This window comes from Acipenser ruthenus, chromosome 10 (assembly GCF_902713425.1).
Source record: "Acipenser ruthenus chromosome 10, fAciRut3.2 maternal haplotype, whole genome shotgun sequence".
Lineage (NCBI taxonomy): Eukaryota > Metazoa > Chordata > Actinopteri > Acipenseriformes > Acipenseridae > Acipenser > Acipenser ruthenus.
The window spans coordinates 14,595,579-14,618,258 of NC_081198.1; the positions used below are offsets into that span (position 1 = coordinate 14,595,579).

A 22,680-nucleotide genomic window follows, 5' to 3' on the forward strand; every position below is an offset into this window, starting at 1 on the left:
AATGTATAGTTTTATAAAATAACATTTAATGCATAAAATAAACAAAAAAAGGTAGGCGTTTGTTGCCACAGTATGTTGCTTTTGTAATCTTGTTTAGGTGTGGTGTATAGCTGTCATTTACAACTCTACAACAAGGTTAAACAGTGAAGAAGTTCAAAATGCTTTTTTTTTTTTTAAGTTTTTGTGACTGTTCCTTTACTCTTTGCAACCATTCGAAGTGGGTATTATTGCAATTTCTCAAAACCTTTATTTTTATTTGGTGTCTGTTTCAAGCACCTTTTAATATCCAGTTCAGGAGATGCTGTCCAGTTCTAGTTACCTGTCTTGACATAAGAATTGTAGCCAGCACTATCATCCAATCTGATTTTACATCAGTGACATTCAACAGCACCTAGTGTACAGCATATATTAAAAACTAAGAAAATGAAATTTGAAGCTGCTCTAGACTTTGTGATTCGTGATGTGCTCATGTGATGTCACTAAGCCTCTGCTCCTTGCTGTGATTTGCTGTGATGGGAATTTATAACAATAGAATTCTGGTGGTTGATTTTCCTTCTTGTTCAACCAGTTTAAACACAAGAAAACAGCCTATGTGTTCTTTGTGTTTCCAGGGTAACCGGTGTTGATACTCTAAAGCTTATAAGAAATAAAACCTGTAGACTACCTGTTTAGTCCAACACAGGAAGTAGGCAATCTGCAGAGTTGTATATGTTTTAATGTAAAAAAAAAAAGAAAAAGAAAAATAACTCTCTTCAGAACAAGAAAAAGGGAGAGGCCTGAGGAGTAATAAATGTTGCTAGTGAATAACATAAATAAATAGATTAAGAATTCTGGTCTAAACATTTTTGTATATGTATAACTTTGTCTTTAGTGCTAATTAGAGGAACGATATAAAGCCTTGGTTATCAAACAGTCCTCTACTCCCCTTGGATTCTGTGCTTGCAGTTTTTTTTTCTCATTATAGATTTGTGGGCTACCATTCCCATTGCTAACCTGTTTGGCTAGCACTAACTTTAGGATTGCAGTCACAGCAGGTTCTACAGGTTTTCAACTTGTTAAAGATGATGCATGCCTCAAAGAAACCACTAATTGTGTGCTCCAGTTCCCAAGCAGCTCACCAGCAGTTGCTGGCATTTGTGATTGCCATTCACAAATGAGTCAGCCACTGCCGAGTATGGGTGTTTATGCCCTTTGCCATAGGCATGCTCCAGTTCTCCTGCTAGATTTACAGACATTATCATACTCTAGTTGACACTATTAATTTACTGTATTCACAAAGCTTGAACTCACATGAGTCTTTTAAAGGGTCTCTTTTGTTGGTTTAAATAAAGGTTTTCATTGATGACATTTTGTTTGTTGATAAAGTTACGGAAGGCTTCAACTCTTCCAACACTGCAGGCCATACAGATCTAGGACAGATAACACCCATCAAAACAGCAGACCTGTAAACTAGTCTTGTGGATGTGCCATAAAGTATTCAAACACATTTTTTTTATTTTTTAGTATAACCCTTAGAAGATTTTTGCACTGTATTTTTGGAGTTTTACCATGCTTTTCCCAGGATTATACTATGGATTTACTATACTTTGTCCTGGATCGCCATGTTTATTAACATGCTTTACCATACCTCGTTATTCTTTACAATGCATACCATGCTTTCACTATGCTTTGGTACAGCTTGCTATGCTTTCACTATGGTAAACTTTTATAAGGGAAGACTCTGGAAGTAGTAACATTATGCTAGTGTTATCTTCCTACAATTTTTTTTTTTTTTTTTTTTTTTTTTAGCCATCTATTGAAATTACTTGACCTCAAACTTTAAAATGGCACATTTTAAAACACCGAACAGTATGCTTCCATATGTTGTATGATTGTACCACCCATATGAAACAGGCATGTACTGTATGATGTGTTGCACAAGTATAAACCCTTTTAGTTTATGGTAACATGTGCTTCACTAGATTTCGATAGTCTGCTCCACATCATATAATCAGATTATACGATAATCAGATAAAGCGAAATCAATAAATCGTTTTCTTAAAAAAAAAAAGACTCCCCTGGTGGCCGGAAGTGTAACTGTTCTCTGCCGCAACAGACAATTCACTCTGGGATCCACAGTCAGTGTAGTTTAAGTGCCGGGGGATCAGTGTATTGGAGTGATATAATGCTACCTTTATCAATTAAAGATGACGAATACAAGCCGGCCAAATTCAATCTGCTTTTCAAGATGTCGGGATGGTTCAGGTAAACGGTCATGTTTTTAATGTGTTGCTTTAATGTGGCGAGCTGTTTTAACCGAGCGCTCTTGTAGTAATGTGTTATCCGGGTTTTGGAACTTCTTCCTAGGACAGCAGTAACATAGAGTACGAGGCCTAAAACTAAGACGGTAAATGAAAACGGTAAATGAAGAACGCAATATTCTGCTAAGTGCTGTCGCTTTATGTGACTATGTCAGTATTTACGGTAAATTAATGGGGTTGTATAAGCAAAATGGTAAACTTTTACCTACAAGTTGGTAGGAGACATACATTTTTATTTTTATTTTTAAATAAATACCATATGGCATATCAAAAAATTGTAAGTTTGTATTACCTGGTAACTCATTGTGAATCACATGCCGTTTTGTCATAATTTCATGCATACATTATTGAACAGTTTTATTATTATTATTATTATTATTATTATTATTATTATTATTATTATTCAATTAGTATTTTTTAAACGGCAGTTTGTTTTTCCCTTTAAGCTGTGTCTTTAGTGATAGTTTAATACGTGTTAAAACTGGTGGTGTTGGAAGATTCTTAACGGTGTACAGACTGGTTATTATTATTTGCTGTCATGCTTCCTTATGCTGTACGTGTGGTTGTAGATCAGTATGTCTTCCTGTTTTTATATTTCAGATCTATCCTTTCTGATAAGACGTCCAGGAACCTATTCTTTTTTCTGTGTTTAAATCTGTCCTTTGCGTTTGTGGAATTACTGTACGGAATATGGAGTAACAGGTAAGGAAATTTAGCAATCTTCCCTTCATCCATACGCAATACAAACACACGCACAACAGGATGTGCCACGTAGATCTTAGTGGAGCTGAACTCATATTCATGAACACAACACACTGTGCGGGTAGTGTCGCTGGTTTACAATAGATTGAGCAGCTTACACCTGACATACGCTGTATGTTCTCTCTTAGTAAATCAGCGTAAACAAAGGATGAATGTACTTACTGTATGAAGTAACTCTCCTATATGCCGTTGTTTCGTGTGGCAGTCAGCGATACTGCATACATTATGTATGTTCCCTATTCAGAACAATCCTTGCAAGAAAGGACACCGTAACTTTTAAATACTATACTTTTTGGTTATTGTCAGTAGGAAAACTTTGTAAGGCTGCAGTGACCCATGAAACTTGAGGTGGGAGCAAATATTCTAGCACCTCTGCTGGCTAATCTGGCCACTGTAAGGGCTAAATTGATGAAAAGCAATTAAATTGCAGGTCTAACATGCACCTTGTCATGACTAATTTACAGAATTAGGTAATTTATTTAGAAAAAGTAGATAACCTGTACTTTAACAATATTTGCTATAAGTGTGAAATATGGATGGACTGTAGGAGGCTGTGTGGTCCAGTGGTTAAAGAAAAGGTCTTGTAACCAGGAGGTCCCCGGTTCAAATCCCACCTCGGCCACTGACTCATTGTGTGACCCTGAGCAAGTCACTTAACCTCCTTGTGCTCCGTCTTTCGGGTGAGACGTAATTGTAAGTGACTCTGCAGCTGATGCATAGTTCACACACCCTAGTCTCTGTAAGTCGCCTTGGATAAAGGCGTCTGCTAAGTAAACTAATAATAATACTGTATGCACCTATGTACTTGTATGGTGCTGAGCTATGCATCCCCAGTCTGGGATAATTAATGTACAACGGTAGTTGAGGTCTTGAAATAAGAGTTTTAAAGATCGGGCCCCTGGTAAATCAGCACTGAACTGATCACACATAGCACAACATGAATAAAATAACACATGAGTCTGTAGTTTTACTAATAGTTGTTCATGCAAGCTATATGGGAAGAACAGTTTATTTAACTCCTGGCTCCTGATCATTTAAATCAGAGCTGTCCAGCCTTTTTGGCTGAAAGAGTCGAATCAGTGACCAGAGAGATCTTAAAAAGCCTGAAAAACACTTTAGCTTTTGTGTGCTCACTAAACAAGTTACATGCATAAGCACTTGCACAACATTTATTTTTGACTGGCTTCTACCAAAAACTACTGAATATTTCCAGCCTTCCCCTCTAAATCAAGAGCCATATTGTGGAGGTCAGTGAACCTTGTACAGCTCAAGAGCCATGCGTTGGACAGCCCTGATTTTAAATAATATAAATAACTACTCAAAGCTAGTTCTGAAACCCATGACTGGGTTTTTTTTCAATTTCAGTAAATCTTCTAAAAATTGAATTGGTAAGCGTTTACACCGACCCTCTGCTTTCACTTTGATTATTGCAGTCTTTATATTTTTAACAAAAACTTATTTACAGGATGTGGCTATCTACTGTATATCCATGTGAGAAACATTCCTAAATGGTGGCTTTGCAATACCAGAAATAATGTAGTGGGTGCGTTAAGTAAGTGAGCGGCTCAGAGCGGCTCAGTAAAAGAATCAACTTAACGACTTGCTCAGTTCCGCTCCCGCTGAGCCGCTCGGAGCGCTCCTGAGCATTTCTCATCAGTGATCAGAGTGAGCGGACGGAATGGCCACCTGCAGGAAACAAGTGATGACAGGCAGGATTGACAAATACGTTTGTCAAGAACGATGAACTGGTTTCAACTTATGAAGTTATGTATTAATTGGCTAAATAAGATGGTAAATATTGTTGTTTTCGAATTTGTATCATTTAATTTCATTTTTTTTAAATGTAGAGCTGTTTTATTATTATTATTATTATTATTATTTATTTCTTAGCAGACACCCTTATCCAGGGCGACTTACAATTGCTACAAGATATCACATTATACATTATTTCACATTATACAGATATCACATTATTTTACATACAATTACCCATTTATTCAGTTGGGTTTTTACTGGAGCAATCTAGGTAAAGTACCTTGCTCAAGGGTACAACAGCAGTGTCCCCCACTGGGGATTGAACCCACAACCCTCCGGTCAAGAGTCCAGAGCCCTAACCACTACTCCACACTGCTGCCCTTATAGTTATGAATGTATTATTATTATTATTAGGTTTGTAGTATTAATATTATTCATAATTTTCATTATTAACGTCGGTATTGTCGGTATTAAACACAGACAGATATGAGGTTCAGTCCAAACGCCGAACTCAGAGAGGTACAGCAGGGGACAGTAACTTCACACGGGGCCATTTTATCTACCATCACCTCAGAAACACAAACAAGCAAATAATTATTATTCGCCATTTTTAAAAGTCGCTCAGCGCTCTCGTGGAGCAGAGCGTTAAGTCATTTAAATCTGCTCAGTGTGCTTTCTGAGCGGCTCACTTACTTAACGTGCCCAGTGACTTATGTTTCCTCACATATTGTGTCCTGCATAGTTACTTAACAAAGTCTGAGCTGTTGGCTGTACTTACAATTTCTGTCAACTGTCATGCTTTAGTATTCAAAATATTTTTAGTGGCAACTGTTTTAAATGGTAAGTAGCCAATACTGTTTTTAAAAGGTTGCCTAGTAGTTTATAGGCTGGAACATGTCCTCATACTAAAATGAAGATCCAACCATGTAAAACAAAACATATGTCAAGTTTATCTTTTAAGCAGCCTTATCCACATGTTCAGAATATCACACTTACATTTTTAGACCCACCTTAAAAAGGCAATAGTGATGAAACTTGATAAATAGCCTAATGTGTACTTTGAGGGTATACAGATCTTGGTGGCAGTGACTTACTTACAGTACTTACTTTTTCTGTCTTGTGATTGAACAGAATAATGTGAAGGCTCTATGTTTGGAACCAGTCGACTAATTTTCAGCAAACGTTGCTTGTACATTTATTACATTACGTTTTGCAGCATACTGTGAATGTAGTTCTTCGTATGTTTTTCCATCTATCTATACAGCATTTCATACTTTTATAGTTTTCCCCCATGTCTTTAGAGATTCTTGATGATGTTTGATGAAATTAGGTCTGACTGTATGGGTGTTTACAGTACCACAGATATTTTTCTGGCAGCCGTTTCAATGAATTTAAACAAACATTGCTCTAGGGTTTGACTTTATTTAAATTTTTCATTCATCAATTATCTGCTAAAATGTTTTTTAGCATGCGTCTTTTTATATCCATGCTGCCACATCTCCCTCTGCTATATAACTTTTGAACTGAAATCTATTGAGAGCATTTGAGCCATATAGATAGTCGGGAAAGATGTGTAAACCCTGCTTCTTATGGATACATTAGACCCCCTTTACTGTGTTGTTGTCTACCTTTTGATTCTAGATTTTTTAATACACTGGCCCAAGCTCCTGTAGAGATGTCGGACCTAGAGTTAGTAAAGATTGAAGACATATAACACCCCTCCGTTATCAGGGTCCTGAAAACATATGAGAGGGCCCCTCTGTTAGCGGGGCCCTGAAGACAAAAGAGGGCCCTTCCATTATCGGGGCTCTGAAAACATATAAGTGAGGGCCCCTCCGTTATCGGGGCCCTGAAAACATATAAGAGGAGATCCCTCCGTTATCGGGGCCCTGAAGACAAAAGAGGGCCCTTCCGTTATCGGGACTCTGAAAACATATAAGTGAGGACCCCTCCGTTATCGGGGCCCTGAAAACATGTAAGAGGGGATCCCTCCGTTATCGGGGCCCTGAAAACATATGAGGGGATCCCTCTTATCGAGGCTTTGAAAACATAAGAGGGGATCCCTCCGTTATCAGGGCCCAAGAGCTTGAGTACCTGAAAGGAAGAAAGAAAGTTGAACTCTGGCTTGTTGAGAGCTGCCCTCGATGAGGTGAATTATAGACTTCCAAAACTGGGGAGATGACGCACCCCCAGAGAACCTGAAACGAGAAGCTTACCCCGTGTTATGAAGGAAGAGATCCTTCTGCGAGGTTATTATTATTATTATTATTATTTATTTCTTAGCAGACGCCCTTATCCAGGGCGACTTACAATCATAAGCAAATACATTTCAAGTATTGCAGTACAAGTAATAATACAATTAAGAGCAAGATAAATACAATGACTTTGGTTCAAGCAAGTACAAGTGTGACAAAATACAATTCAGTAATACAGCAGATAACAGTGTCAGTGATAGTTACATCAGGATATGATTAAATACAAAATACTACAGGTTAAACACTTGGCAGATTACAGTACTCTGAAGTACAGGATTAAATGCAGTAAAATAGGGGGCAGATAAGAGCAAATAAAGCGCATTTAAGGAGGGGTGATAAGTGTCCCATGGGAAAAACAGAGGAGTTCTATAGGTGTTGTCTGAAGAGGTGAGTCTTAAGGAGGCGCCGGAATGTGGTCAGGGACTGGGCAGTCCTGACATCTGTAGGAAGGTCATTCCACCACTGCGGAGCGAGGGTGGAGAAGGAGCGGGCTCTGGAGGCAGGGGAGCGTAGAGGAGGTAGAGCCAGTCTTCTAGTGCAGGCAGAGCGGAGAGGTCGAGTGGGGGTGTAGGGAGAGATGAGGGTCTGGAGGTAGCTGGGTGCAGTCTGGTCAAGGCATCTGTAGGCTAGTACAAGAGTCTTGAACTGGATGCAAGCGGTGATCGGGAGCCAGTGGAGTGAGCGGAGTAGTGGAGTTGCGTGGGAGAAGCGAGGCAAGAGAACACCAGGCGGGCAGCGGAGTTCTGGGTGAGCTGGAGCGGACGGGTGGCAGACGCAGGGAGGCCAGCCAGGAGGGAGTTGCAGTAGTCTAGGCGGGAGAGTACCAAGGCCTGGACCAGGAGCTGGGTGGCGTAGTTGGTGAGGAAGGGTCGGATTCTTCGGATGTTGCTCAGGAAGAATCGGCAAGTGCGTGCCAGAGTGGAGATGTGCTGGGAATAAAAGAGGCAGGGGTCCAGGGTGACTCCGAGGTTCTTAGCAGAGGAAGAGGGAGAGAGTGTGTTAGATTCCAGAGGAACAGAGATAGAGAGATCAGAGGAGGAGGAGGAGGGAAAGAAAAGGAGGTCAGATTTAGAGAGGTTGAGTTTGAGGTGATGCGAGTGCATCCAGGAGGAAATAGCAGACAGACAGGTAGAGATACGGGAGGAGATGGTGGAGTCAGAGGTGGGGAAGGAGAGGAAAATCTGAGCATCATCAGCATATAAATGGTATGAGAAACCATAGGATGCGATGAGGGATCCCAGGGAGCGGTTAGAGGTTAGTTAGAATAAGCTTCGATCCTCCGGTTGTGAGGGGAGTGGTAGCGCATGAGATGCTAAAAGGTTGGGTTTGTCGGGGTGTCCCCTCTGACTCACTGAGAGAACCTCCCTTGTGTAGGTAAAGGAAGCGTTGCTTGCACAAAGGTCAGGGAAGTGCGACTCACTAACCCCCCAAAAGGTTACTGTTGGATTTGACAGGGCCGTAGGAACCAGACTGTGAAATCTGTAAACGAGAAAGGGCATCATCTGCATTATTATCAATGCCCGGTAGAAATTGGATTAGAAAATGATTTGATACTGAAATCCATATTAGACGTTGCAATAGTTGCATAAGGGGGGGAACTGGAACGGCCTTTTTTGATAATTGGCACTGAGGATTTGTTATCGCAAAAGAATAGTATTGATTTCTTTGACCATAGGTGTGCTGTGCTGCCACTACTATTTCAAGAAGAGCTGTAGATTTTAAATGCGGTGATAAGTTTTCGATTTCTAGTGGCCATGCACTAGAAAACCATTGATTATTTAAAAAACCTCTGAATCCCTTAAATGAAGCATCCGTACATCAGGCCAGATTGTGTTGTGCTGAAATGAAATCACCATCAAACATAGACAGGCCGCTCCAATGCTGTATTAGAGCAGACCACATTTGAATGTCTTTTCTAGCTTCTGATGAAATATTAATGAATATTAATGTTTTTTGCTGTTGATGAAAAAGAGAGTAATCGAGATATAAATGTCCGACCCTTGGGAATAATGCCAATTTCAAAGTTGAAATGACCCAGCAAAGAGAGTAGTGCACGCTTCCTGATAGTTTTACTGATCTCAAAGTTCTGAACACAGGAACAAATACGATTGAGTTTAGATACAGTAAGGCTGGCTTCAAACTTTTCTGTGTCCAGTATGATTCCTAGAAATTCCAGTGAATGAATGGGGACGATTGTTTTTTCCTCTGAAAGCGGGACGCCAACTTCTGAAAATAAACTTTTGAGATTGGTGATTGCTTCTGCAGGTGGATCTGAGGGAGGAGAGATCAAAAGAAACTCATTGAGTACGCAGAGCAAAAATGGAATATGGTATGCATTGAAGTATCTAGCATAAAGCTTCTGAAAGTGTATCAAATATTCTTGGACTGCGGTGGCAGCCAAAAGTTAACTGTGTAGAAAAATAATATCCCAGCATATCCCAAACAGGTGACGAAGAGAAGGATGGATTGGCATTACTTTAAATGCATCTGATATATCTCCTTTTGCTAACCAAGAACCACAACCTGCTAATTTAATTGAATGAATTGCCTCCGATATAGTAATGTATTGTAGAGAAAATTGATCATGAGGAATGTGCAAGTTGATGCTCCTGGTGCTTGATCCCCGGGGTGCTGATGTCTGTGATGAGACGCTTTTTTCCTGACATTTTCCAAGTGGAGATGCTGATATCGTTAATCCTGTAGATTGGAAACGGGGGCACTACAAACGGGCTGGCCATAAATCCTTTTTTTTATCTCTTTTTGGATGAGAGACTGCTGTCTTTGGTTCTTGAATAGCAGAATGGAGATTTTTGCTTGAATAGCAGAACTGAGATTTTGCCGGTTGAAAAACCGTTCTCTAGTCCGTCGATTAAATTGTTGATCTTGTCTGGGTGATTCTGAAGTTTTTGTTTTAAAATGGGACACAAGAGTGGATGGAGTGGATTCGAGCAGAGAGAGGTTGAGTGGCCGGTATTACCGCAAACTCTGCATGCATTGGCACTGAGACTGCTGCCAATCCTATTAAATAGGTCTAGATCAGGTTGTGCCCAGTCAATGATATGATTATCTAAAGCCAAAATAGCTGCTGCTTTACCTGAAAATGATTTATGGTAATCAAAAAACATGGTCCCTCCATATCTGACAGATAGCTCTACTATATAGAATTTGTAGGAATCTAATTCTTGTCTGCGGTTTGGATATACTGAACATAGCACAGCTCTGTAAATAGCAAAGGCAAGGGCGAATTCTCCCAGAGTTAGATTTTTAAGTAATTCTGGGGTCTCTGGATTTCAGCGTGACTGAAAGATCTCCACAATCCACTACTCTGTGGTCCAAAAATTCAGATGTAGCCATCAACAGTGAAACCAGGTTTACGTCCTTCCCTTCTATTATGTTTTGCCAAATTTGCGAGGATATTAAATGACTACGGGTAGTACTTGAGGCGCTGGAACCATATACTGTGGCAGTTGCGAGGTTGTTGATCGGAGACTTGACTGTATGGATCGGAGTTGGTATCACGCCAGAAGTGATTGCAGCTAGAGCAGAAGTGGCTGGGTTTATTGCAGGAATGGAGGAAATCACTGTAACTGCGGAACTTTGCTTTCCTTGCTCGATGTTGGACACCAGTTTATCCAAGTTGCTGATTTTGGTGTTGACTGATGATAAGGTATCTGCGAATGGTTGCATGAATGCTTTTATTTCGTTGATAATGCGAGAATGTTCCTGTTGAGTTTCACTTGCTGGAGTGGCTGCCTGCTGGTTTAATGACGTGTTGGCAGCTGCAGTAGCTTGGACAGCTGAGTTTTCTTAGGTGGAAAAATTGGTTCTGCCGAGATGGAATTACAATAGAAAAGTGAATGTTACGATACAGACAATAATTGATCTTTTGAAATCTTCCAAATCTGAGGTCTGCTGTAAGTATTCCACACTTAAATTGTAATTGTTGTTGTTGTTGTTGTTGTTTTATTTCTTCAGCTGAAGATATTGCTGGGGGTCTTGAAATCTGTTTAGGTTCACCAAAACGAAAAACACAAGACGGAAGTGTACAGTGTGACTAATGGTTTAAATAGGAAGTAGATTTTGAGATATTTTGGTATGTAGATCACCACATGCTGCCATTTGCAATTACAATGACATTTTGCACAAACGTTTTAAAAATGTAGTATATTTCAATGTGAACATTAAGCAGCTGCCTTTTCCTTTAATAATAGTATGTCTTTTTTGTTTCTTTTCCAGTTTAGGCCTTATATCGGATTCCTTTCATATGTTCTTTGACTGTACGGCCCTCTTGGCTGGATTAGCAGCTTCAGTAATTTCAAGGTGGAGGTCGAATGATGCTTTCTCATATGGGTAAGGAATTGGTAAGCTCTATGGTAATGTGATGGACAGTGTTTCGGGAAATGGTGCACATTCTGTCCATTGGATTTCTGTAAAGCTTGCCATGTAATGTGTAAATTACTGCAGTTGTGTGTAATTATAACTAATAAAGGCAAGCTGCAAAAAACCTGTGGCTTTCTATGTGAAGGAATCACCCTGGATTGCATCAACCTCCTGTCTGTTATCCCAGGATTACTACTAAAAAAAAGTGGTTGATGCAATTCAAGGGTATTCCCTGGTGCTGTAAAATGCTTTAAAAAAAAAAACTTGCCTGGAATAGGTTGATAAAATCAGTCCCTAAGAAAATTGATTTGATTTAATGTTTTGAAGTTATTGATGATCAAACATAAAATTAAAGATCTGCACATCATTGCATATGAAAAGTACGGCTTTTGAGACTGGAGTCTAAACAGAGAGTGGCCAAGTGTTATATAATCTGTTGTACTGGCACATCAATGGGCATTATAGAGTTAAATCTTAGATTTTAACATACTTGCATTTAGATTTTACACAGAATCAAGTGTTGAGACTGAACAGCCTTCCTTATTCCAAGCAAATCGTGTGACCTTTCAACTCTTACAGCACCATCTACAATCTGACTGTACTGTATAAATGTAAGGTAGATGTGGCTGGCAGTTTTAAAGTCACATTGTAAAATGATTTGAATGGAACGAGGATGGCTGTTCAGTCCAGGTACTTATGATTCTCCAGACAAGCAGAAAGCAATGCAATCTCAAAGCCATGTAAAGGCAGATTTTCGAGAAACAATATGATAATACTGTTGGAGTAACATTAATCCAGAACCACACAGAATGATTGCAAACACAAAATAAGCAATGGAAATGTAAAAAAATTGAAGCTACAGTAATTGTTCTTTAAAGTTTTTCTCAACAGAATTCACCCAGTACAGTAAATGTGTCAGTTGAAAGGTGGTATATTCAGTACCCTCTCGTTATTTGTCTTGCAGGTATGTGCGAGCGGAGGTCTTGGCTGGCTTTGTAAACGGCCTCTTCTTAATCTTCACAGCCTTTTTCATCTTCTCAGAAGGAGTGGAGGTATGCTGTGTGTCTAAAGCCAATGCAATGTACCAGCAAATTTGGGCCAGGCTCTGAAACTAATAAATAGATTTATGAGTTGTTTGCTGATTTGCATATATTTGTGAGTAAAGTAAGCTGTATAAATCTAACAGGGAGTGGACTCTTAGCTGGATAAGCATATCATTCACCATCTACCCAAGTGTCCTGTTTGCACACCCATGTGGCAAGTACCATACTGTAGATCCACTGGGTTGTAGATGTCCCAATGATCTTTATTCTGCCTTTTATACTGTACCTGCCCAAGGATAACATTTAAACTGTGGTGCTGATATCTGTATTTTAACTTTTAAAAAGTGCCAAAAAACTGCAGCTGTGAGAGTACTGATGGTTTCTTCAATGGCAGGGGTTTTCAACCGGGGGTACGCACAAATAAAAATGAAAGTAAACGAAAATTATGTGATTTTACGCATTCCAACCGTGGAACACCTGTGTGGGGTAGGCCAGCCACTTTGATACGATTAACATCGTTCCATGGGTCAAAATGCATCAAATTTAAGTACCGGCATCTTACTGGGACAGAAATACATTCTTCTGTAATCCTGCTGCAAGTCTCATGGTAAGAAGTGCTTATTGCACCCCTTCAGAACAAACAGTGCAAGGGCCAATGAAACTTGGTATTTAAAAAAAGGCCAACTAGGGACAGAACACTGTCTGAGCTACATCAGTGCTTCCCTTCAATTGTTAGTGCATTGTTAATAATTTCACAGCAAACTTCTCTGAATAATCTCAAAACAGGTTCATCTGTTTATACTGTACATTTTTAGATACAAACATTATAAATGTAATATACAAGTTGGTATACATACCTCCAGAGTGTTGCTGATATATCACTGAAATCTCAGCAACAAGCACAGCTCTCTCTTTAGATCAATCAATAAACCCTTAGCTTACAGTCCTTAAGATAATAGCATTGAGTACAAAATACTTAATTGTAGTAGTTATAGCCTTTCTTTGAAAATTAATTAATTTGTAGTTAAGAATCATACATCTTTTACCAGGCATTGTTTTAAGTTGATATTAAGTGTAGCGATTCTGATGGTTGCAAATACAAATATGTATATAGGGCAGCAGTGTGGAGTAGTGGTTAGGGCTCTGGACTCTTGACCGGAGGGTCGTGGGTTCAATCCCAGGTAGGGGACACTGCTGCTGTACCCTTGAGCAAGGTACTTTACCTAGATTGCTCCAGTAAAAACCCAACTGTATGAATGGGTAATTGTATGTAAAAATAATGTGATACTTTGTAACAATTGTAAGTTGCCCTGGATAAGGGCGTCTACTAAGAAATAAATAATAATAATAATAGTATATAAAGAAAATCTTTTAAAATCTTTACTGCAATTACAAATTCAACCAACAGGTGTCGCTCTATGCCAAGCCAATACCAAACCAATAAATAATCCCACTACAAAAGAATGGGTAAACCAAGGCTTGCAGTCTTAGGAAAGGAAAAATCTAGAATATGACTGGTAACAACCTTAAATAAGAACAATGTAATGCAATTGTTTGTGATGCTAAAACTCAGACTTTTCATATTTTTCAGAGAGCTTTGGAACCTCCAGATGTCCATCATGAGAGGCTACTGCCTGTGTCTATTGCTGGTTTAATTGTGAACCTGATCGGAATATTCGTATTTCAACATGGAGGGCACGGGCATTCTCATGGAGATGAAGGTAAGAAATGTACTAAGGATAAAAGTGTGCCACAGTGTTGCGGGGGGGGGGGGGGGCATGTGTTTTCTACCAAAAGAAAAGTGGGTGATTTGCAGTTGGTCAGAAAACAATTGACCATGGAAACAAATTTCTGATTTGTAGTATGATTTGTAGTTTGCAGGTTCTTCACTAGATACCATGAAATCTTCAATATTCAGTTGTATGTACCGTTTAAACTACTTTGAGAAGATGCTGATGGGGCCTGTTATATATTTTATAGCTTATCATTTAGTTATGCACAATACTGACTGAGAGAATATCAGACAGTAATCCCTCCCATTCCTCCAGTTTCAAACATACTTAAAAAAAATAAATAAATAAATAAAATTAAAGTGCACTTAGTACATTATGTTAATGCAGTTTTCACTGTGCTTACTCACCTTGTTTTAAATCTTTCTGATTTGTAGGTCATGGTCACAGTCATTCTTTGTTCAACGGAGGGGTAAACCATGGGCAAAGTCATGGAGGGCATGGCCACGGACATGAATCAAAGCATGGCCACGGACATGAATCAAAGCATGGACACAGCCATGATCATGGGCATGGCCACGGGCATGACCATGGCCACGGCCATTCGCACGAGGACAATCATTGCCATGGTAAGAATGTGAGTCGTAAGATTTGTAGTGCCCATTTTGGAGATTGGGGGTAGTGCTTTATTTTCATTGTTCTGTTAGTAGCAGATCTACTGCACAAACTGAACAGGGATGATTTGATCAGACTTGACTGTCTGTCTGGTAGGGATGGGGTAAAATGTCAAAGTGTGTTTTTTATTATTCCTTATCTGGGGATGCATATTCCTGTTTACAGGATTGAAGTGAAAGCACCTTTACAAACTACAAAACAAAGAGTTTTACTTATGACTTGTTGTGATGATTCTTTTGCACAGGTTATCCAAATCTATGTGATATACATCGCACCTATATTTTTACCTAGATAATCTCTGGAGCTGTGTGTCTGTCGTATGCCTGTGTGTAAAATGCACGTTAGATGTAGATTTTGCTGTTTCATGACACTATTTTTTTTTTTTTTTTTTTTTTTGGTAATCTTTATCCAGGTCTGTGATTGAGTGACAATACATTTAATCAATTAAATATTTTCAGACTTTGATTTTACAATATGTAATATTGTAATATTAATACCTGTTTTTTATGCATGGTAGTATCCATAATTACGTTGACTAAGCATTTTACCTTTTATAAAATGATCTTACTCTCTCCTTTTTTTTTTTTTTTTTTTAATAAAACAGATGAACCCTGCAGTCCACCAGCAAAAGGCCCCAACAAACAGATCTTACAAGGTGTGTTACCCAGCATCTGCTGTCTATTGCAACCACTCGATACTGCCTGCTGTGCCTATAATGATGGCTGTGCATTAAATGTGTAAATTGGCATCAAAGCTTTCTGCAGCCTCTGGTGGAATTCTTATATAAAATGCATACCCTTAAAGTTAACAATTACTTTGTCAATGCTTCTCATAAAGCTTGAGTGCTGGAAACATAGACTTTCTGCATTGGCAACAGCTTATAGCCATGAAAGAGTGCTTCAAGCAAAAATATTTTGTTAATGATGTACTGAATTTCTATTAGCTATAACTTGCTCCCCATGCAAACAAAGATGTATTAGGATGGATCATTATTACACAAGTGAAACTGCCCTTGTGATTTAGTGTAAAGAAGCTGCTTCAACCACTTATACTGGGTCAGCTAAAATGTGTAAACACTGTTGAAGACACCAGCTGAAACGTTTGTCTACTAGTTTCTTATGTTTTACCTGTAAGTTTTTGACGTTTTGGGTGATCTGATACAAAAGAGATTATTAATACTATTGATGGTTCTGAAACTGAGAAGTAATAGAGTAAAAAACATACATTCTAATTCCTTCTTTTTGCTGTTAAAGATAAAAGGTCAGTTTAACTCTAATTTATATTTACTGCCCAAAAAGCAACTGAGAATGTAAATTGTCCAGCCGTTGCTCTCCCATGCAGCCATGAATACCATGCGATTCTAACATTATTTTGACAGCCACTGTATATCTTCCTGCTATTACTACAGTAATTCCAGCAGAGTGCACTGTTGATACTTGTTTTAATCTATAGTTTCCTTTGCCTACATACCTTTCATTTTTATCTGATTCATAGATATAATAATATGATTAGTTTTTATTTTTTATCTTTTTAGCTAAATGGTTAAGATTTAAAGGAGTCAAAAGTGCTTAGCCGCTCACTAATGTTTTAAACAGTATAAGGATTTGCATGTTTTTTTTTCCCCCCAACTGGTGAGTGTTTTTTCACAATAGGCAATCTATTGAATAGCTAAGGAATGTGGATTGCCCTTTATCCCAGTGAAGTCCCGGCTCTTTAGGCTGCTGGAGTTGAGGCACCATGAAGGGGAATCTGGGTTTATCAGCATTGGGGATTGGGGGACATTTAGAGCCTGCCTATTCACAATACAACACAAGGAGATTTATTCAAACATCCTATTGAACCACACTTATGCTCTTTAACTAAAGAGGCCCCATAGCAGTAATGGTTATGGAATATAAGCCCTATGTTCTTTTGTAATCTCATTTTCTTTTTAAAGTTTGATGCTTGTGAAATGCTAATGAAAGACCGTCATGCAGGCTGTAGCAAGGTGTAGTGTGGATGGGACAATTTTAGCTTTCTCAGCCAATGCATATCGGTATCTCTGACCTGAATAACACCTGCCATTTAGCCCTAGCGCTGACAGTTGTGGATGTGGTAGTTTTGAGATGTGGAATATACATTTACCCAAAGAAAAACATTTCACTTCTGAGGTCTGATTTATAGTCTCTGGAGGTGAAAAGCTAGTGTATCAATCCACTCCAGCCAGTATTCTTTTTAATTACATTTTCCCATTTTAAACACAGAAATGGGTTTAGATCGGTAGCATCTGCAACAATGGAAGGATTTTTAAAGTTCCCAGGCTTCTCTGGCACAGTATTTAATGATTATCTAAGATCAACTGGTGATTGGTAAATAGCACAGTATTTACATCCACTGCTGTTTTAGATCTCCTTCAAATAGTCCCCCCCACACACCTTGCGTAATGCACTGCAACTGCCACCTTCACAATTGAAGGAAAATGTGTAACCTTTACTCTATCTTCCCTTTGTGTTTTTTAGGAATCTTTTTGCACATTGTAGCAGACACCCTTGGAAGTGTTGGTGTAATCATATCTGCTTTGCTGATGCAGAATTACAATCTCATGATAGCAGACCCAATCTGCTCCATGATAATCTCCTTACTTATAGGAGTAAGGTGAGTACTGTGTGTGTGTGTGTGTGTGTGTGTATATATGTTGTAAAAGATCTCCACTCACTCGGGTTCGTTGCCCCTTTAAGAACCGACCCGGCACACAGAAATGGATTTTTTTAAGCGCGTTTGCGCAATTTTTTAATAAACAGGAAACAAACAAAATACACCAAATCAAAATAACACCTAGCTCCTCTTGAGCACTAACTCGACTTGCAGGAACACCCTGACTAACGCGGGACAGCTAAGCTGTTTACCCGTCTTCACAAACACACTGATTTACAAACAGCACTTACTTTCTCTCTTATTTGGCTACTCGGAGACAGCGCACCTACTGCCTCCTTCCACTCTGCAGCCCCGAGCAGACTGCTTGCACTCCTTTTAAACTCCCGCACCTGGGCTTAATTTCTAATAACGCCCAGGTGCGGAAGACAATTAACAATAAAACAATTAAAGCAAACAATTGAAACAATAAAGCAATACAAAACGGTGCATACCCACATGTTTTTGGAGGTTTTAACCCCCTCCCTGCCGTCTCTCACAACCCGCTATATTACATATCCCCCCCCTTGTCTTTCCAAGACACCGGCCATGAGACGGCCACCTCCTCCCCTAAAACACAACCACCCACCCTCGAGTCCATAAATGTCAATTTTCGCCCTCCTCCACGGGCGAACTCGAGGGTGGATCGGTCCACGTCCTGGGTCAGCCAGGTAGGGACCGCGCACCAGCGACGAGGGACCCCACCGGTTCGTCAGGGGCGACCGGCACGACAACCGGGGCACTGGAGGCTGCAGTAGCGGGCAGAGGTCTGCAGCTGGGACCCAGTGCAGCGACGTCCGGTCAGCAAGGGGGAGCGACGTAGCGACCAGGGGGAGCGTACGCGACGTCTGGGAGCAGCACAGCGACGTCTTAATGTCCGGGAGGAGCGGAGCAGGGGACCAGGTGGAGAACTGTGCCCGATCCTGCCGACTCCTGGGCTCCAGGTCAAGTGAAGGGAGGTCCAGGCTAACCGACAGGGTGTCCAGGAGCAAGGGGTGAGGGACTGGACGCAGCGACACCGGACTGGACCGTAGGGGTGGTGGTCGGGGCTGTGGTGGAGGTACGCTCGACACCTCCTCCCTAGGCTCCGGAAGCGGCAGCTCCTCCCCTCTGGGCTCTGGCAGCGGCAGCTCCTCCCCTCTGGGCTCTGGCAGCGGCAGCTCCTCCCCTCTGGGCTCTGGCAGCGGCAGCTCCTCCCCTCTGGGCTCTGGCAGCGGCAGCTCCTCCCCTCTGGGCTCCGGCAGCGGCAGCTCCTCCCCTCTGGGCTCTGGCAGCGGCAGCTCCTCCCCTCTGGGTTCTGGCAGCGGCAGCTCCTCCCCTCTGGGCTCTGGCAGCGGCAGCTCCTCCCCTCTGGGCTCTGGCAGCGGCAGCTCCTCCCCTTCTGGCACTCGGGACGGCTGCTCTACCTCCCATTTCTGGAGCAGCCGGTCCAGCTCTGTAGGCTCTGGCTCCGGTAGCCCTAGCTCCACTCTCCACTTCTTGTTTTGCTCTTCCTGAGCAGCTGTATTTCTTTTGATCTTCTCGATCAGTTCTTGAAAATCCATTTTTCTGGGTCTTAGGGGCGCCCACACTTTCTGCCACCAAATGTAAAAGATCTCCACTCACTCGGGTTCGTTGCCCCTTTAAGAACCGACCCGGCACACAGAAATGGATTTTTTTAAGCGCGTTTGCGCAATTTTTTAATAAACAGGAAACAAACAAAATACACCAAATCAAAATAACACCTAGCTCCTCTTGAGCACTAACTCGACTTGCAGGAACACCCTGACTAACGCGGGACAGCTAAGCTGTTTACCCGTCTTCACAAACACACTGATTTACAAACAGCACTTACTTTCTCTCTTATTTGGCTACTCGGAGACAGCGCACCTACTGCCTCCTTCCACTCAGCAGCCCCGAGCAGACTGCTTGCACTCCTTTTAAACTCCCGCACCTGGGCTTAATTTCTAATAACGCCCAGGTGCGGAAGACAATTAACAATAAAACAATTAAAGCAAACAATTGAAACAATAAAGCAATACAAAACGGTGCATACCCACATGTTTTTTCCTTGCAGGGAGGTTTTAACCCCCTCCCTGCCGTCTCTCACAACCCGCTATATTACAATGTATATATATATATATATATATAATATATATATATATATATATATATATATATGTGTGTGTAGAGATAGATAGGGTCCAACTGCCAAACTTTGCTTTCCAGATTATTATTGAAATACATTTAAACTCATTGCAAGTTTATCCATTCCCTGCATTTTACAAAAACAACAAATTGCTTTATTAAATGATATGTGTTTGCTGCAGTACCAGCTGTCAGTTTATCATAGCAGTCTTTCTTCCCAGTTGGCTAATGCCTTTCAGTTTCAGCAGAGGTACAAAAAAATAACTTGCTAATAGTTTAAAATCTGTATTCATTCAATGATGAATTATGTAGTATGGGATCAATCTTGGAGTTTGAACAATATTGTTCATAAAACATATTTGTAGCATCTAGTAACTCATTTGAATTAGTCTGCTGATCATTTCAAGTCCATGCTGCTACTGCTTCTTTGATGCAAACATGCAAGGAAGTGATTTAAATCTGGTTTCCTTCTGTTTGCATTCTGGTTATTTGTTTTGTTTATTTATGTCATGCAGTCCCATCCTTTGCTGTGGGGCATAATGTTATCCATATCATGGCCTGGATAGCTGTTTTCTTTTACGAATATAAGCTGAAAAACTATTTTAGTCTTTTTTTAACTTTCATTTAAGATGTATTTAATGTTTTAAAATATGTTGCAATAAAACTGGTGAGGAAAATTATAGGATATTAAACCGGATGGGGTCTAGATTTCCTTTGAACTTGTTCCCACTAAAGCAATTTAAATATTTTTAGCATTTTGGAAACTGCTTGCTTTGAGGCAGATCTATTTGATGAATGTACAGAACTTGTAAACATTTCTTCTTGTGTGCATCAGCAATACTACTTTTGTGCATTTTTTGCAAGAACATCTTGCTTTGGAGGGTTGGTGGTCCAGTGGTTAAAGAGCTTGATACCAGGAGGTCCCCAGTTCTAATTCCCGCTCAGCCACTGACTAACCCCTGTTTCAAACAGATTCTCCAGCGGCGTGCCGAACTGAATTGAAATTAAGTACATGTTAGAGCCGCACTTCATTATATTCCATGAACCAATTGATTTCATACTGGCGAACTGAAGCGTGCCACACTTATTCCAAAGCAATCTCCCACAGTGCATCGGAGTAAGTAATAGGGCTGTCAGTTAAGTCTCTAAATAGCAATCGATTAATTGGGCACATAAAATCAAATCGGTCGAATAAATATGGATGATTGTACCGCCCACATACATTTCGCTCCATTCCTCTCCCCCCGACTTGATTATTTCAATATCACTGCAGTTTGTGAATGCGAGGGGTAATTACACCTTGGTAGCGTCAGGAGAAAAAAATAAATAAATTTGCAACGAGCCTAAAGCAAGTTTAACATACTACAGGGGTGTTTCTAAAATATTTATTCCAAACAGACTACAGTACTTTGGAATGTTATCTATATAAACTAGACACGACCGTCTTTTTTTTATTCAGTGACAGCTGCAGCATCGCGCATTGTATCTTGTTAATACAGTACCACCTAACCTTCACTATCTGTGAAACACACAAAGCAGAAGTCCCTGCCTAAAACATCATTATAATAATAACTATAATAAATACAAATAAATTGATTTACTTACCACAACATGCATACTCGCTATAGGTCAAGCTGATCGTTACTCCAAAATTGTGTTGATGGTTTTTTTTTAATGTTGTTAAATATTGTTAAATATTAGTTCATTTTGAAACTCCAAAGAAGTGCAAACTATATACAGTCAGTTTTCTTCAATGTGCACAATTTATTTACAGGCTGTTTATCTGGAATACAAGCCTGTCGTCCTGCTCTGGATACAAGGCAACGTGCTTTTTTGTTTGTTTATATCGAATACACAGAGGGGTGTACTTACAAAGCATTTTCAAAACTGTTTCGCTGGTAGGATGGAACCAGCAAATCAGATGCTAGTTAACACGAGCAGGGAAAGAAGAGCACGCCCACTGCTTGTCTGGCAGAAATACTGTAAATAGCAAGGCAGGGCATTCGGTGTAGTTTCGTTGATAAACTTAAATACTGTTATTAACAATGCGCATTACAAAAATGTAATTATTGAATCTGTTATCCAGTATTTATATCAATGTATATAATGAGGAATGGAATCGATCGAAAAATCGATTTTTCGATTTAATCGTAGCAGCCGTAGTAAGTAATGACGAAACCAGGAAGTGAGTGTGAATGTATATGCTTGTTATCAATACTGTGCAATTGTACCCATGAAAACATTTACCCACTCTATCACATAGCATTCCATGTTCTAGCTAGCGAGTTAGATATGGATTCATTATTCTTCAAGAGAGAAAGAAAAGAAGAAAGATGATGGCTATTCTCAACATGATGGTGGAGACATGAACTTTCTTCATGAAATGCTTAATAACAAGTGTGAGACTAAGAACTGGTTGCTCCTCTGTGGGCGCTGCCATGGTTGACCCTGATGGTAACAGGTGATCAGTGTAGCATTGTGGCACACACGATACTCTTTAGCATATCATTTGCATACATTACCATTAAGTACAATTAAGTAGAGTTCGCTGCTGGAGCGCCGTATGAAACCAAGGCGCTCGGAGTGACAGAGGAAGGCGCACTAAAAGAACATCGAGGGGTACTTCATTGTTTCAGACTCTGCTTTACTCATGTACTTAATGAGGACATAGTAAATATTTTGAGCAACAGTTTGAAACTGGAGGTAACTGTGTGATCCTGAGCAAGTCCCTTAACCTCCTTGTGCTCGGGGAGTGAGACATATAACGAGGTCCTATTGTAAGTGACCCTGCAGCGGTTGTTGATGCATAGTTCACCCCCTAGTCTCTGTAAGTCGCTTTGGATAAATGACTAATTCTGCTAAATGATTAAATAATAATAATAATAATAATAATAATTAATAATGTCATGTTTTGTAAAATTTCTGCTGATAATCTAATAGGGTTCATTTTAGGACTGTGTTCTTGAGGTACAAGCAATAAAAC

General features: G+C 40.1%; 1 protein-coding gene across 1 annotated transcript in view; it reads left to right on the plus strand.

The window, feature by feature from the left end:
* Nucleotides 1-2,061: 2,061 nt before the first annotated feature.
* The window catches only part of LOC117403396 (zinc transporter 7), a 39,884-nt gene continuing 19,265 nt past the window's right edge, over nucleotides 2,062-22,680 (plus strand). Inside the window, exons 1-8 of the mRNA XM_034005516.3 lie at nucleotides 2,062-2,244; nucleotides 2,901-3,002; nucleotides 11,309-11,422; nucleotides 12,417-12,504; nucleotides 14,087-14,216; nucleotides 14,663-14,854; nucleotides 15,505-15,555; nucleotides 17,399-17,534. Of these exons, the coding sequence (XP_033861407.2) occupies nucleotides 2,165-2,244; nucleotides 2,901-3,002; nucleotides 11,309-11,422; nucleotides 12,417-12,504; nucleotides 14,087-14,216; nucleotides 14,663-14,854; nucleotides 15,505-15,555; nucleotides 17,399-17,534 (893 nt within the window). The 5' untranslated portion in view covers nucleotides 2,062-2,164. The remainder of the gene's footprint in view (nucleotides 2,245-2,900; nucleotides 3,003-11,308; nucleotides 11,423-12,416; nucleotides 12,505-14,086; nucleotides 14,217-14,662; nucleotides 14,855-15,504; nucleotides 15,556-17,398; nucleotides 17,535-22,680) is intronic.